The 18,295-nt window shown below is 35.4% G+C and overlaps 1 protein-coding gene across 3 annotated transcripts in view; it reads right to left on the reverse strand.

Moving 5' to 3' along the window:
• The window catches only part of LOC137065088 (cytosolic carboxypeptidase 4), a 217,664-nt gene that overhangs the window by 114,929 nt on the left and 84,440 nt on the right, over window positions 1-18,295 (reverse strand). For all 3 annotated transcript variants that reach the window (XM_067436651.1, XM_067436653.1, XM_067436652.1), the window contains exons 10-12: window positions 17,027-17,091; window positions 13,011-13,127; window positions 4,409-4,770 (exon numbers count right to left, since the gene is read on the reverse strand). In XM_067436651.1, coding sequence (XP_067292752.1) covers window positions 4,409-4,770; window positions 13,011-13,127; window positions 17,027-17,091 — 544 coding nt within the window. The remainder of the gene's footprint in view (window positions 1-4,408; window positions 4,771-13,010; window positions 13,128-17,026; window positions 17,092-18,295) is intronic.

Here is an 18,295-nt window from a genome sequence, read left to right on the forward strand (position 1 = left end):
CGAATCGCAGATACTGTGCTAATTTTTTAAATAGCATGTGTGATAAAAAAAAAAAAAAATCAACTCAAGAACTCAAGGGCTTTTTAAATGTATTATTAATAAAGTATTTTTTGGCATTTTTGCCCTCAGCATCCGTTAATTTCTGAGCTTGTTTATGATAATCCAAATTTGGTATTTCCAGTTCATTTTGATTTGGCTGCAAATCATCAGCGTGAGGTGTCTGGTAAGTGCGCATGGCTGCGTTGTCACACCCGTTTTACCTTGTAATCTCTGTTTGAAGTGTAATCCGTCGCACACAAAAGCAGATGATTGCAGTAGGAAATGTAGCCTAACAGTTTCTCAGTGTTGATGCACTTTGGGAGTTGTAGTTTTTATTCTGTTTGTTTTACACATCCATTCATGAGAATCGATCAGGTCACTATTTTCACAGTCGCTCGCAGTAATTTTCAGGCGTAAATGCGCCTAAAATGGGCGCTATGTAGAGCCCTGTAGAGACGTTGTTAAAAACCCATCTCACTACAGTGGCTCTACAATCATTTTATGAAGCGACGAGAATAGTTTTTTTTGCGCAAAAAAACTACAACTAAATAACGACTTATATAGTGATGGGCCGATTTCAAAAACAAAGCTTTGAATCGTTATGAATCAGCGTATTGATTCATTTGGTGTCAAACCGCCAAAATGCTGAAATCACGTGACATTGGCGATCCGAATCATGAATCGATACACTCCATTCTGGAGGCTAGTAGCCAGTCGAGGAATTGCAGTTTAAGTTACTTCAGTATTGGCATCAACAGAAACTGGGGGAGGTTGCCACCTGGTTCAAACCTTGACACGCAAGTGGTTGCTGTGGTAACAAAACAACAATTCCATAACGTTCTGCCATATATATAGTATAACTTTTATTTGAGGAAATTGTTTATAATAGACTATTAGGTTTGAGTTTATTGGTCCTGCACTGCTTATCGATTCAGTTAGTTTGAATAAAAATACATCGCATGTATCTGATCTATATTTAGTGGCATTCAGTATAAGGATTTGACTGTTCATAGATAAGGTCAATGGTCCCATTCTCTCTTCATGCTGCTGCTCTGCTAACATCATACGCTTCGGGAGTTAAGAGCGCAGTTTGAGCTAGCGACTCGAATTGATAAAGCTCTGGCCCTGTATCCAAACACAATTCAAAGTCCTCTACTTCGAATGACCGCTCTGTTGCAAAACTTCTGCCATCACTCCAGCCACTCTCCATCTTCGCAAGTCTGACAGCTGTCAATCAATCCGCCACTGCGGGTCTCAGGTGAAGACCCCATACATTTAACGTTTATCTGTAGTAGTTATCTTTATTAGTGTTATTGTTATTGTATTGTTATAGTATAATTGTCTCATTTGCAGAGGGAGCTCTTGCAGTAAACACTGTACACACAGCATAACAAATGGTTTGACAGTCGTATCATTACATATTACTTTAACAAATGACATCAAGTGGCCAGGCGAAATAATACTGTATGCAGAAGTCTGCATAAAGCAGTGATAATTGGGGGGGGGGCTGTTCTCAATTCTGTTTGGATGATGCCATTTCCAAATCAAATCTATGACGCCTCATCTTTTTGCACTGTATTATGCTAATTGGCTAATTTTCATGGTTGCTTGTGTGCATTATTTCTGTCGCAGATAAACAATAATAAGGCCTTTCTCCCGATGCGAATGAGCAAAATGCACGCAAGAGAAAGAGAGAGAGAAAAAAAACAATCTTTGTGGACTTTTCAATCCCGAGAGCAAATTTCAGATTATAATGGGGTTGCATGAATGAGCAAAAACAAAGTTAACTGTCCGCCGTGGCCGGCAATAAACTGAGAGAGCTCTCATCAAAATGTTTACTTCATGGAAAGAGCTATAAAACAATAAGACATTAACAAGCCTTCTGTCCTTCATTAATGTTCTGAGTGTAGACCATCTCACAGGGTAAAATTTCCTGCAACCACAATCAAAATAATTTATCAAACATGTCTAAAAAAATTTTTTATTTTTTTTTAAGAACATTTTAGGATGTAAAATTCAACTACAAATGGTTTTACACTCCTCATAAGTCAATGGTAGAGTGTGAAGCAATGTGTGGAATTTTTTCAAAATGTCAGTCTGTCTGTCTGACACTTTCTTCTTCAAACTCCAAAAGTGACTATTTTTGAGTTAAAATGACACCAATAGAACCCATATAAACTTATCTTACCCTTGAGGAAACACAATAAACTACAGAATGACTAAAATAATTGTCTATTCCCATTAATCTCTCTCTTGCACATTGAAGAAAGTTTTCAGCAAAAACAAGTTTTCCGAAGGGGGCAACCATAATTAGATATAGATTTAAGTGCTTTTCTTCAGTAGAAAAGAGTTTGGGTGTCTGTAGAGCAAAGCAGCCACGATAGCAAAAGACTCACTTAAGGCAAGAGAGTTCAACACAAGAGAGAAAATATTTTAATGGATTTCAATTCTACTTACAGCGAGTTTAATGACTCAGTGCCGATGTTTACAAGCATTTGCATATGGCAATGTGTAAGTAACGATAGAGAACAGGCCTTGAATTGTGTCCACACGATCTGATTTAGACAAATGAGACCATCTCAACATGCAAACGCATAAGGTAAAAAACAGCTGCAGCACAGAATTTGTGCAAAAACCCAAGACAAAAACGAAAAGTACAAATTAAGGCATCTTCAGGGAGTTGTTTTGAAAGCGTCTATATGGAACCAAACATCTTTTTGTTGTTTTTCCCATGAATGCTTTCTGCAGTCTGTAATGGCACAGTTTTTACGAGCTAACAAAACACTAGAGTAATTCTACTCCATTCCCCAGATGCGTCTCTCAAAGCGGCTGTCTCTTTAAATCTTTTAATATTGAATATTAAATGTGATCACGGGTAAATGGAGAGCGCTCGATGTTGACTCAGGATAGTTTTTGCAATACAGACTTTCATAGCTGATTAGAAGAAGAAAACTGTACAATATCTATGTGTTTGATAAAAACAGGTCAAAAACAGCAGGGGAAAATACTGCTAGATAAGCATATAATAGAAAGCACTTTGCATTTTTGTTATCTGTAATGTAAATTCACTTTCTTAATGAGCGAGTCATTCAGTCATTCATTCATTCATTCAATTGATTCAAAACGGCTGATTTGTTCAGGAACGAAGCAAGTGAATGCCTTTATGAATGGGACACTGTCTAGAGTGGTGCAGGTATGACATTGTACTTGCGATATTCCAAAAGCCTATGGAAAAAAAATAAAAAAATAACCTAATTAATATTAATAAAAAAAGCACCAACTGCCAGTTGGCCAACAAAAGTGACATCATACCTGCACCAATCTATTATTGGCTCACTCAATTTGTTAAAAATCGCAAATTCATTCAGTAATGAAACACCACTGTGTTACTCAGAGACACACAACGGTTCTGCTGGAGCTTTGTTTAGAACTATACAAATGTTTGGAAATTTATGTTTTTGAAAAAAAGAATCTTATGATCATTAAACCTGCATTTATTTAATCAAAAATAAAGATAAAACAGTAATATTGTGAAATATTATTACAATTTAAAAGAATGGTTTTCTATTTTAATATACTTACTATAAAAAATACTATAAATACTATAAAATATAATTTATTTCTGTGATGCAAAGCTGAATTTTCATTAGCCATTACGCAGTTTTTCAGTGTCACATGATCTAACAGAAATCATTCTAATATGCTGATTTATTGTCAATGTTGGAAAAAGTTGTTCTGCTTAATATTTTTTTGGAATATGTGAAAAAAAATTCAGGATTCAATGATGATTAAAAAGTTAAAAATGAACATAATTTAGTCAAAATATAATTTTTTCTAAGTATATTAAAATAGAAAACATTTATTTTAAATTACAATTTCCATAAATTGCTGTTTTTTTTATTTATCTTTGATCAAATAAAAACATAAAAAAAATGTAATGTTTCCATACTTTTGACCGGTATGTTTTGAAGAAAGGTAAAATTAAAATTAGCTTTTTATATATAACTTTTAGAATGAGATGGTGAAAAAAGCAGCATTACTAAAATAAAAACCATTTCTTAAAACATCTCATACACAGTATATTTTATGAATCTATTCTTTATTTCCTTTTTTCTCTCTTTTTTTAAATAATATAAACATGGTGGCACTAAAAACTGTTGAATTATCCTATATAATAAATGTCGTATTAATAATTCTCAATATTTACTATGCAAGACCTTTTGTTCCTTTTGCATGTGAATCAATTGTAATACCTTGTTGGGTCGCCACTTGAAAAACCAGTTGAGAATGTGGTCTGAAAATGAATGAACTCTTTTCCTTAGTCAATTATGTGTGGGGCATAATTGAAATGAAAGATTGAATTGCTCACCTCTGCACATGTGGTGGTCTTTTAGCCATGGGCTCTTGAACTTGTGGAGGCAGATGTCCCCAGAAGTCAGGAAAGGCTAAGATTGAATATCCAGCAATGGATCTAGTATTGGCTGCAGTGGCAGTGTACAGACGTGGATCATGGTTGGGTATGCAAGTCCCATACTTCTCCAAAAGCCTGTCCACCATGCTGGAGTGGCCTTCTTGGCCTTTCCTGGAGCAGCTGAGGTAATGTTTATGGAAGTCTCTTGTCTGGAGGTGCTTTTCTTCATGGTCGGAGAGTGACGGGGAGTTGTTCAAGTCCCCGTCCAGAGTGCTGTCATCATCTGAGCTTTCATCGACCTCTGAGCTGGAGTCCAAATCCTAGAAGACATGATTGCCCAACTGTTAGAGAGAAGCTGCAAAGCCAATATTGTTATTCATGGGGGAAAATATCAAGAGCATCCACAGATGTCAGCTCTTTATACTTGTGGCCACATCAGCAACTCTGGAATCAAAAGTGTAAGAGAAAACGGCAAAAAGGAGACAAAGAGAGATTACAGTAAACATCACCCACAAGATATCCTGTTTTCCCCCGGCACCGCCAACCACTCCGTGCAGTACCGCAGAATAACAACCCAAAATAAACTCTGGAGGAAATAAAAGGATTTTTTTGAGAGACTATTGAGGGAGAAAAGCCAAAAAAGGATAAGGAATTGTTTTGAGGATGCAGCCCAGAGTGGTGCACATCACTTCCAGCTTTCTGTTGACTTCAAAAGGGTGATACTGACAGCAAATAGGGTCGTCCAATTACAGTCTTTGACAGGCATAAAATGAACTGTATCAAAATAGCCAAAGGCCCTAGCTGCTTTTAAAGCAACCAAATAACAATTTAAGCTCACGCCTCATACATTTCCATAAATTTAGCAGAAAAAAGACCCACGGTCCAATTCTCTGGCTCATCCCAAAGGTGAACGTGAAATGCCCAAGTAACACGATAGATAAGATGTGCTGACTGGTGGAAGTTTCAGCAGACATCGTGCCGATAAAAGCCTCCATCATCTGCGTTCACCTCCCTATGGAAGATCTTTGATTCCGAACGGCGTCCCACGTTCCATCAGTTGCTCTGATCTTCGGCGCAGTGCACATAAAATGTATACCATCAAAGTGAATTTGTTAGATACAAAACTTTAGTACTGCACCCTCTGCTATATCATTGCATTTAAATTTCACTTCCCCCCTCCTCGCACTCCTAAAAATATGTGTAAACACAAAGATGCCAACACTTCCATGAATACCAATAGCCGAGGATGCATTAATATAAATGAACCCTTGCTGTATAAAAATGTCTTGGGTTTGAGGCCGCATATTGCATCTCAGGGGCCTTGCTTTGTCATCTATTCGTTTTTCGAAACCACAAATAACAACACTAAAATAATCTAGCAGCACCGAGATGTTTTTCAAAGACTTATTTTAATCATGAACTTGATAGAGACAAGTACAATGGCCCTTTTGATGAGCTCTGGGAGTGGGACTATGGGAACTTGTGCTCGGTTGTTCGTTCAAGTGGGTGAGAAGGAAAAACCAGCAATTCAATTCACACAGGGAATGAACAAATCTGTTGGAGGTCAATTCAATTATACAATCTACCAACCATTTAAACATATTCATGTCTGACGTTTTTGAAATCAGCACATAAAATGAGATTTAAAAAGATATCCGCAGCTGTCAAACTCAATTCAGAATGGATATTAGTGGCTAAGTAAGTTTGCAAATATCATTAATTGACTCACATACACACTGACTTGGGGGAAATTCTGGAAAGCTTGCCAAATTATAAAGTACTCAAACTACAATTAAGCTATTCTTATATCAGGATCTAAATTAAGACCTTATTAAAACCATTATGAATTCAATATAAGACCTATATCACACAATAAAAATTGTGCAGACTAACAATTCATGTATCATACGTTCAATCATTTTTTTTTTTTTTTTCATTTTAATATTGAAAGTAGAAAATGAAAAAAAAAATGTTTTCTAATTTTTTTCTTCAGAAAAACAAAAAACGAGATTTTGGCTTGATTTTTTTTTTTTTTCGTTCAGAGGTAGAAAAATGAACAAACAGTGAATTTTTGTTTTCTACATGTGGGCGGGAATTATGCCCCCCTTTCTGCTAATCGGTCAGCCGAAGACCAAACTATTCCATCATCAGTTCTTACGCAGTTCCGCACAGCAAAATAAAAGTCCTGCGCTGCTACAGCTGTACGGATTCTTGACGCGTTTACTGAAACTACATTTTATCTTGTTCTCATCAAACAAACAGACTAACGAATGGCCTGACACAACCCGTACCGGGGCAGAGCTGTGGTTTTGGAGAGCATTTGCCCAATCAAACACAGCAGGACAGATGCTCTCTCCACCAATCAGCTGGTGTATGGTGAGCATATAGCGCAATATGGCTGCCGTTGCATCATCCAGGTGGATGCTGCCCATTGGTGGTGGTCGAAGAGATTTCCTCCTTTATAAGAGCTTTATAAATGTAACAAATTATTATTATAATAATAATAATAATTATTATTATTATTATTATAATCTCACTCTCAGAGAGATGGCAGCTTTCAGGTAAGTTGAGTGAATTTTACTGGTTGTATGAATAAAATGCTTCAAGGCATTACTGCAAGATGATGACAACTTGGATTGGCGTTCTTTTTCTTTAGAGTAACGTGCCTGATAATACATGCACAATAAGTCCAGGAAAGTGCATTTAGAATGTAAATAGGGTGAAATTTGATTTCATGTTCACTTTAATCCTCTCTAGAGAGAGAGAGAAATATTTCAAAGAGGTTTTTTTGAAACCGTCAGCATCTATGGGGTTTAGTTGTTGCAGCCAGGCGAGAAAGTTACGAGTGTACCGCTCTTAATGGTAGACACCCAGGATAAAGTTTATATGAAGTGTCTTTAAGTGCACTTGGGGTGAATATGGACCTTGTGTAGAAGCAGTAAGAGATTTTGATGGGAGTAGGATGTGCTATAATGCCTACTGCAACGACACCACTATGCAGCTTAAGAGCACAACAGGGACGCAGCTTGTACCGAAAATTACCTCATTATGCTTTTAAAAAAATCCTTACAACGACGGCATGTTTGCCTCACTCTTCATCTTAATAGAGTGATTTTGTTCCTGTTTTTGCTGACCTGAAGTGTTGTGGAGAAAATTGAGGAACATCCTGTTGGCAGAATATCTGCAGGAAATTATTCATCTGATTTCTCAGTAGTCACAATAATTATATGGTGGCTTTTTTCAGAGAAAATGTGTGCATTTCTGTAAATATTTTTCAGTTATTTAAAATATGTATATTTTTAAATGTTGTTTCAAATATACAAGCCACAGAATACATGCTTCTATTTAGCTTTTTATTTTATTTTATTTTTTTATTATAAAATATTGTATTATTATTATACATTTCAGTGATCCAGAAATAGTGTTGAATCTTCAGTTCAACATCTAACCTTTATTTTCAGGTTTAAATAATATTTTGAATAACTTAAGTGTGTATTTTTGGGCTTTTTTGAGGTTTTCTTTTGAATGAAACCAATCAATCATAAATAATTTATGTAAAATCATAAATCAGAATCAAATGGTCTTTATAGCTTATTGCACAACCTCTGGTGATTTCAGCCGTCTGCTATTAACCCTGCTGCGGGTCAGTCAACCGTAGGGCCATTGACAGAAATGAGTGATGACATTTCAAGTTCCATAATATGTTCAGTGTGACTCTTCATTTTAAATGTGTCACTACCCTTCACATCAGTATCGCTGGTATCGCTTTGATTGACGGCTGATCTCACAGCACAATAACACGCCTGCGGCTGTCTTGCAGAAATCCCTGCATGGCTGCCTTTAGCATGCGGATGAGTTCAAACTAATAGAAATGTCAACACACCTCCGATTCATCGACGTTCAACTCCCTTCTTATTCAGACGCTGCCACTATTTTACATGATGTACTACGGCTGTTGAAAAGCTGCTTTTCTTTGGTTCATTTCCTCCCGCACATATTGATGTTGTAATTCCCGGTCTCGAATGAAAATTATGAGCTACTAATTCACTTTTTTGTTTCAATTTAACATTTTTAAAATCAATTCTATATGCAAATGCTAGACATAAAGGCCAAGCAGTTCTTAGAAACACATCTTGCATTGCTTCTCTCATAATGAGAAGTTTACCCAATTTAATATGAAAATATTTCATTATTTACTCCTCCCCACCATCTTAGATGTATTTGTCCCATTTATATATGTGATTAAGTTGATTTGTTTAATACTATGGCTGTGTGAGAAAAAAAAAAAATTATATATATATATATATATATATATATATATATATATATATATATATATATATATATATATATATATTTTTTTTTTTTTTTTTTTTTTAAACTGGCAAGGCTTTAAAACGCATGCAAATAATGAACTTTCGTGATTGTGAATTACTATAGTGTTCCATTAATATAACTCTCTGACACCAGCATTTCAAGCGTGGCTAAACACCCCTTAACTTTAGTGCATATGATTGGATATTTGTTCATATCAGCGCATAGACTCACAGGCTCACTCAAATAGAGCCGAAATAAACTGAGAAAAATATTTAAAACAGAAAGAAATAGAAATAATTCATTGAATGCAAACCCGAAAAAAACCACATAATTCACAAGCGCATATTGAACCGTGAATGCCGTACCGAACGGTTCAATATTATATTGAGAATTGTGGCATCCCTGATATTTTTTTTTAATATTTATATATAACATATTTATACTTTTATATGTATTATATAAATTATAAATATACTGTATATATAGTATTTACATGCAACTATTTCTTAAATATATACACGAATGAGTGTGTATTTATATACCAGTGTACATAATTATGCACAGTACACACAAGATATATTATGTAAACATAAACTTTTATTTTGGATGCAATTAATTAGGATTAATCGATTTGAAAGCACTAAACATATTATATTATATTATATTAATAGTTTGTTGTTGTTTTTTTGGGGGGGTGGGTCTTTAATTGATCATAATATGATAATATTGATTATAATGTACAAATGTTCATTATACAATTTTCCATTGTTTTCTTCTGGTTTCAGCCCAGTAAATCAAACCCTGAAAGCGTACTGTCCATCCTGGCCCCCATTCTCTGTACGTGTCTTTGATGTATCTCTCCCATTATCATTAAATGCCACTGTGATCTGGAGAATATGCGACTGGATTGGATGCAGGGTTGTAATCACATCGCTGCATTATGCATGCTGTGCAAAATACCAAGATGAGAAGAATTTACAGCAGGACATTCATGCCAATCAGTTCCCCGCTATTAATCTTGCAAGACAACGATGCTCCACCTGTAATCTTCGGGCCAAAACAAAGGCCACGATTAAACCGGTTTAATTCATAGCGACACGCTAAGGTTCCACAGAAGAGAGAACAGGTAAAACCGCAGAGCTGTCAAAAATATTGCGGGCTAGATAAAGGGTTGAGATGTGAAACATAAGCATCGAGAGCGAGATTGGCACAGAACGTGCTCTCTCAGAGGGAGGGTAACGGAAGGGTCTCTTCCCCCGAGGACTCGCCTCAGGATAACACGTTTCCCTTTGATATTTAGCTCTTTTGTGTGATACTGTACAGGACAGCCAGGATTTGAAAATTAGATGTACGTTTCATTCAGCATGACGCCAACATCCTAGTTTCTCTGCTGACTAAGCTCAAGACTCGACATGCACGAGTCTGACAGAATCTGACAAAGTTCCTTAGTCTTGGCATGACAAGCATTACTGCACAATATTACATAGTTTACTCTCAATACTTAGTTTAGAATTGTCTTTTCTGTTTCGCTTCTGTTAAACTATATATATATATATATATATATATATATATATATATATATATATATATATATATATATATATATATATATATATATATATATATATACACACACACACACATATATACACACACCGAATCAACAGTTAAAGGCACAATATGTACGATTTTTAGATTAAAAAATCCAAAATCCACTAGAACAAGGTTATATATTGTGTTGGCCTCTGTACTTACATCACCCCAAACATTTTAAAACAGCAATGTTTAAGTCCAGAGAAATAAGCAGTTTTAACCAGGACACTGCGAGTAACGCTTTGACCACTTTAAGACAAAACTTTGTCACAAGGCTAACATTACAAAATCAGAGAGCTTTCAGCATCCTACAATATATTTTAAAATGAATAGCATATCATTGTCATCTGTTTTTATTAATAGGATATTGTAATATCGATCTAGATTACTGCAAAGTGCAACAAGTCCCTAATACCAGCCACTGAGCAAACGCACAGGGGAAAATGCGCAGCCCAGCTAAGCTAATTAACGTTAGCCAATTTGAAATCTAAAGAACGCCTTCTAATGAAAATCAGTTTTGCTGTTTTTAAAAGGCTAACTAAATGATAGAGGCATTTAGTTGGTGTGTACACATTGGTGTGTTTTCGTCTTTATTTCTCAGTTTTACACATATAACTTAGTGTTGTAACTGATCTGCGAACGGCAGAAGCAGTTATAGTTCATGCATACCGTTTATAGTTATAGCTTCAGTAAAAGAGTAACAACTGCTGCAAAACTAAGTTAATCAGCATTGTGAGGTAAGTTTATTCTGTTAGTGTCTGTGAATGTTAAACGCAAAAAGACTGTTTAAATATAAATCCTGCTGCAACACGAAATGTAATAGATGCAACACTGTTTAGACAAGATTTATTCTGCCTGTTTTGGACATATTAGTTAGTGTTTATTGTAGAATATCAATAAAGCTTTTGTTTGCCAATGTCTGCTTAGATGCTATAACTATAGGACCTAGTCAAACGCATTTCATTTCAGACTGATGTGAATTTGTATATTTAATTTTGAAGAAATTGTATCTTAATTTTAATACATATGCTTCATATTTAATAAGCAAATATAGCAGACAATATAGTCTTAGGGCTAGCGCGATCATGCATTGCACGCGTCTCATAAATAAACCGAAACTCAAAATGATATGCGTCCCAAATCCCAAATATTTTACTTATAACATTCATCATTACCAATTATTCAGTTATTTGTATTTACTGAATATTAACTTGTGTTTAATGTAACAATATTAGGCCTACTGTTTTTTAGCATGAGACTTCTTTCAAAAATGTTAACGATAGTACACAGAATTTTTAAAAAAATTTTTTTGGCTTGTTTAGTCCAAATACTTAAAAATGTGCCCCGCCCTCAAGCCATCCTAGGTGTATATGAAATTCTTCTTTCAGACGAATACAATCAGAGTTATATATTTTTTTTAAATGTCCTGGCTCTTCCAAGCTTTATAATGGCAGTGAATGGCAGCCCATAACTTGAAGCCCAAAAAAAGTGTATGCATCCATTATACAAGTACGCTACGCGGCTCCGGCGGGTTAATAAAGGCCTTTTGAAGTGAATTGATTAGTTTTTGTTAGAGAAATATCCATACTTAAAACTTTATAAAAGTAAAATATCAGGTGGATAGCCTTCCATATTCAACTTACTGAAAAAGAGTAACTGGGTTGACAATGATGTGGGACGTAGTGTAAAAAAACGCAACTGCCACTATGACAACATTGGACGTAGCGCAAGCATTTTGAACTGCGAAAGGCGTGACATTTTCTGCATAAATAGACGAAGAAAACCCTGCCATTATAAAGCTTGGAATAGCCAGGACATTTTTAAAAATAACTCAGATTGTGTTAGTCTGAAAGAAGAATGTCATATACACCTAGGATGGCTTGAGAGTGAGTATATCATGGGCTAATTTTCATTTTTGGGTGAACTATTCCTTCTATATACTGCAAGTTACACTCAATCAACAGCATTTGTGCATAGTTTATAGTTTTTGTGTACAGTTGATAAGCACAAAAAATTGTTTCCACTTTTTTTCTTTAAAATTCTGGGTAACACTCAGCCATTGAAGTAAATGGGGCCAATTTGTAAACAACAAAATATTCAATAGTATAGTCACAAGATGTCAAGAATATGTATGCTAGCATGATTATAGTGTGAAAAAAAATCACTCTGTAACCCTTTCGATCTAAAGTTATACACAATTTTATAACTTTGTCACCATAACAACATGATTTAAACAGCTTTAAGGCTCAAATAATGAAAACATTTTGACAGAAAAACTAATTTAATAAAATGAAAAGCTTCACATTTGTGCTTTTAAATGGGGGGACAAGTTGACATTTTTTATGGTTATTGGAATCTATGGTTCCATGAGGAAACTTTCCATTGTTCTTTATATTTTGTAACTGTTCTTTACACTTAGAAAAAAATAACTGTTTACTTTCTTAGGGGAGGAATTTTTTTTTCTTATTTTGAAAACCCCCCTTTGGAACCTTTTTTAATGTAATCAACATTATGTCACAAATGCCTTTTAAACCTAACTTATAATGAACCTGAAGCCTTTTTTGAAGAATCTTTTTTTAAAGACAGTGCTGATGTAGGTATGGATGTACAGTGCTTTTGGTTTACTGCATCAGATGGCAAAGACGTTCACCTGGAAGTCATGGTGCAGCTCAGGGCAGAGACGCATATATTGGCCCAGCTGCTCCAGGGGTCTGTCAGGCTCTGGTCGGGGACGCAGCTTGTTCACATCCGTTTCCAGGTCATCTTCCTGCCATGGAGAAACACAGAGCTATAAATGCTGTTCACTCATAAGCTTGACTGCAGACAGAAGCATATATCATCCCCTGTCACTGCATGTGAGGACCAGAGGCCATGTGACAAGCACCAGCCAATGGAATAGCTCTGACCCATGACCTTCACTTTGTCTATCTCTATGGCAAGTAAGCCTAGCAGCAGACAAACAGCAATTACACACCTTATTTGCCAGGTGAAGCACATGTAAGAGTTCACCCCTCCAGCTGTGGTGGAAATGTCAATCTGACACTTGCATACCGAAAAGGCAATTTCTCTTTTGTGCCACTAGGGTGTATAAATTTATATTTTACACAGTTAACTAAAATTTTGAACTACTGTCTGCTACATTGATTTGGAGAATAAATGAGAAAAAAACTAACAAACTAACACATTAAGTGAGAATCTCAATTAAAGCTGCTGTCCAAAGCTTTTTTTGTGTTCATGATTTACAAAAATGACATAAGAGATTATGTAATGAAAAATTGTATAACCTGAAGCCATTTTCCAAACCGTGTTTTTGTCTTACCCCGAATCATTATGGTACACTTATAATAAGCTTTTATATTGGAACGATTTCAGACCGTCAGGTGGGAACCGCTGCGGATGAGCACAGTCTCTGCGTGACTCGCTATACACGTAAACAGAGAGAAGTAGCTCCGGCTGCAATGTCCTTGCACAAGACACACACAGTTCTGTTTATTAACCGCTAGAGCGCAAAAAGTTACTTTAGTTACACAAAAATGTGTGATTAATTAGTTGACTAATTTTTAATTGACTGATAGCACTAGTTCTGACAAATTTAAGTTACTTAAAAGATAATAATTGACCCTTCTAACCCCCTTAACATTCTTATGTTATTTGCATTATTAGGACAAATTGGAATTAGAAAAATAAGCATAAGTGGACAAAGTTTAACAATTTAAATATGTGGCAAAGTTCTAAATCTAATTATTTTAAATTAATATATCCGGATTTTAATCACAGTGTAACCAGTCCACTGAAGGCAAGTTGCAGAACCCAAGTTCAGTTTATTTACAATGCATATTCAAATACCAAACAGAAATTAAACAAAAGAAAACTTAGTTGACCATGAACACAACTTGACCATAAGCCTTGACTAGACATGGACTCACCAAACAGTGGTTACAAAGACAATACTAGATAAAGACACATGGCAAACATGAGGGGGTTAAATACACAAGGACTAATGACTATACAAGAGACACCTGTGAACGATGATCAAACAATTAACCAATGACAGAACATGACAAAAGATCACATGAGGGCATGGGAATCACAGGACAACTAGGAAACAATGGTTGCGTCCGAAACTTGGAAAATGCTGCCTTTGGAGGACACATTTAAAGGCAGGAAGGCATCAAGCAATGTCCGAATCTAATGTTTGCTTCACTTCCTGTCTCCTGAGATATCTTCATCTGATCGATTTTTGAAGTCAGCATTCATGTATCCTTCACTGCCTTTGGTATCCCACAATCCTGTGCTTTCCATTCAGTGACAGTTGAGCTTGAAAAATAAGAAGGCGTCCGAAAGTTGCGTTTGCTGGTCAGTTTGTGTGTAAATGTGTTTTTAACGAATATTTTCCACTTCTGATGTAATTTCCAGCAAGAAATGACTAATGTACTAATTAAATGTGTTTAGTTCTCACCAAGCTCTCTCTATTTTTTGCTGTCGATCATTAAACCGTTACACTGCCTTAAGTCTATCCGAAATCAGTTTCGTGAGGTGCCTTCATGCACATAGCGCTGCCTTACAAGTCATTGCCTGATAAGGCAGCGAGGCAACGAGTCAGCAGCCTAGGTTTTCGGACGCAGCCAATGACACTGAACATGACAGAATAAGAACCATAGACATACTATACATAGACACCTCATAGACTTACGCTGCTTATTAGAGCGGACATATCAGCGCGGCGCCATCTTGGATGGGTCCCCAATGCGCCGCCCCCAGCATTTATTTCTACTGAGGAAGATGTATTCTTAACTACAATGATCATAACTCCCCGAGTTTTTACCGGATTTTCACACGGTTTGGTTTGTTACAAACTGCAGAGACTTAGTTATGATACAGGACGCTGTCACACATTGAACAGTTCTGCTTTCATGTAGAAAGACTTGGTACGAGCTTTAACTAAGACATATGGTAGACTATGACATATTGATAAATGTATAAATGAATGAATTTTATATTTTAATAAAGAAACAAGTTTGATTGTTAATTTGAATTTATTTCTCTCTCTCTCACACACACACAATGGCATATTGATAAATGTATAAATGAATGAATTGTATATTTTAATAAAGAAACAAGTTTGATTTTTCACTTGAATTTATTTCTCTCTCACACACACACACCTTCTGTAACACATATACATACAAGCTCCCATATATACTGTACCAGCTCAGAATTATTATTTTTAAAGGTCTAAAATAAACGTTATAATTCCAGGTCATTCCAGCATCTTACATTACCTTGTCAGGCTTGCAACTGGGACTGGGGAGCTAAAATCCTTTAAAAAGAACTGTTTTGCACAGCTTCTTGCGTATGCTTGCACTCTGTATCTCCAGGGTAGTTAATTTTGCGATGTGGTGCAGCCTTACTTTGTGAAATACAGACACCACAAATGACACAAGCATGAAATGATAAATGATGTATAAATTGTAAAATAACCTAAATTATTGTTCAATCTTACTTGTGAAATGTAATCCCATGCGATCTGGTATCAATATTGCGTTATTGCAACCGTAAGCTGCACAAAATACGGGCATAATTGCTCGCTCTCCGTTGACTCCGATTGACTCTGAATGTTAGCGTTGAGTGAAGAGACCAACCAATATGGCGGCGACGCTGGATCACGCTCCAGCACGTCATGAGGCGTCTACGTATATTATGTCTATGATAAGAACATGAAACAAAACAAAACACACTGTGACACAGACAGAGTATTAAATTATTTTGGCTCAAAGAAAATCTAAAATATTTAATTTAAAGGTTAAAATTAAGATTAAGTATTTTAATATAATTAATTTTTTATATAATATTTTATTTACTAATTTATTTATTTTGCATGGCATTTATCTGCTGCAGATTCACATGAAATTGAACACATTGAAATTGAAAATTGCCTTTAAATATTAGAATAATATCAGGTTTTATTTGATTAATCTCTCTTTTTATTATTAACCAAGATCCAAATACTGCCATTTGTGCTACAGCATACTAGAAAAGTAGCATCTTTGGAGGGCGTCTCACAGAAAGTTTCGATCCAAATTCTTTAGTGACTGTCAAAAAGAATAAACTTTGGATCAGCTCCAAATAAAACTAAGATTTAAAAAAATACATAAGAGGACTTATATGGTAAAGGTTCGCAGCTAACCAACATAGGTACTATTTCCCTGTAAATGTCCAAACCTAATTCTTAGAGCATGAATCACGCTACAGAGCACCATGCGGCATCTTAGTCATGGCAAGTGGATGAAGCGCAGACACTGAAATAAAGAAATGCATTAACAATATTTGAAGAGAGCGTGTAGCACAGAAGAGGTTGAAAGCACTTTGGTTTGGTGGTGCCGTCTCAGCAGGGATAGGATTGTGAAGTCATTGATTTATGGCTGAATCAGGGGCCCTATTATTGAAGTTATGTGAGAACAGGAAGCCGCTTGTGTCAGGCTCCTGTCAAACACGGAACCTGCTCTTCAATCACATTTTAAGAGGGAGAATGAATCAGTGGAATTTACCGCACATCGTTCGCTCTGTCAAAATTACGACGCAGGATCGCACAGACCGCGATGTGTGCGTGCATGTGTTGAAGGTGCTGCTCACGTCTTCCTCAAGAACAAATCTCAAAACACTCACGTAGTCCCTGTTGTCTGGCTCCTCGTTCTCCGTGTCTTCGTCACTGTCATCTTCTAAACTGCCATCTTTCAATAAGGAAGAAAGAAAGATAAACAACGCGTGAGACTAAGGCGTAAATGTCAAGATGAGCAAAATATGGCAGTTCATCTGTAGGATCAAACAGGACCTGCCCAGAGTCCTCAAACATGAGCTCTCTCAGCCTCTGATACATTCACATAAAAGACATCTGCCACACACTCTGGTGGAGTATGTTGTGCTATACCCGACAGAACAGACAATAATCAAACAAGAAGAGTTTCAAAGTATAATTCGGTTGATAGATATATATATATATATATATATATATATATATATATATATATATATATATATATATATATATATATATATATATATATATATATATATAAAACAATATATATGTGTGTGATGTACATTTACATGCAGAAGCCCAAATCGGAACAGAATTAGTTTAGCATGGAGACTAGAGGTGGGGAAAAGCAATTATTACCAGAACCGGAAAAATGTCCTCTGGTAATACTGATCCTGTCCGAATAGACCTGCTGTAAATATGTACGTAAATATGGCAAACTGTAGCAAACCGCAAGTGTTTTCTGTTTACCATTTAGATAAAAATAGAAACAAAAAAAAGGTCGAAAGCACTTGTCAGAGACGCAAAATTTATTTTAGCTTTAGAATTTAAGGTGTCATGAACTGGCTCTTTTTATATTTGTATATTTGTATTAAAAACAAAATGAATAAGTAATAGGCTATTTTATACCCTGGTTTTGAGCATCTCTCCTGGAACTCTCGGTTTTTATGGGCGTGCCGCAGTATGTATATATGTATATATATATATATATATATATATATATATATATATATATATATATATATATATATATATATATATATATATATATATATATATATATATATATATATATGTGTATATATATATATATATATATATATATATATATATATATATATATATATATATACTGAGCTACTATTAACTAAAGTAACTACATGTATTTACTGTAGGGATAGGTAATAATAGTCTTTAATAATCTTTAATATGCAAAGCTTATCTAATCCTAGCTGTGGGGATTTACTTCCAAGTCTTCAGTGCGGCACACGCCCATAAAAACCGAGAGTTCCAGGAGAGATGCTCAAAACCAGGGTATAAAATAGCCTATTACTTATTCATTATGTTTTTAATACAAATATACAAATATAAAAAGAGCCAGTTCATGACACCTTAAA

Source organism: Pseudorasbora parva, chromosome 25 (assembly GCF_024679245.1).
Source record: "Pseudorasbora parva isolate DD20220531a chromosome 25, ASM2467924v1, whole genome shotgun sequence".
In the NCBI taxonomy this organism is placed as follows: domain Eukaryota; kingdom Metazoa; phylum Chordata; class Actinopteri; order Cypriniformes; family Gobionidae; genus Pseudorasbora; species Pseudorasbora parva.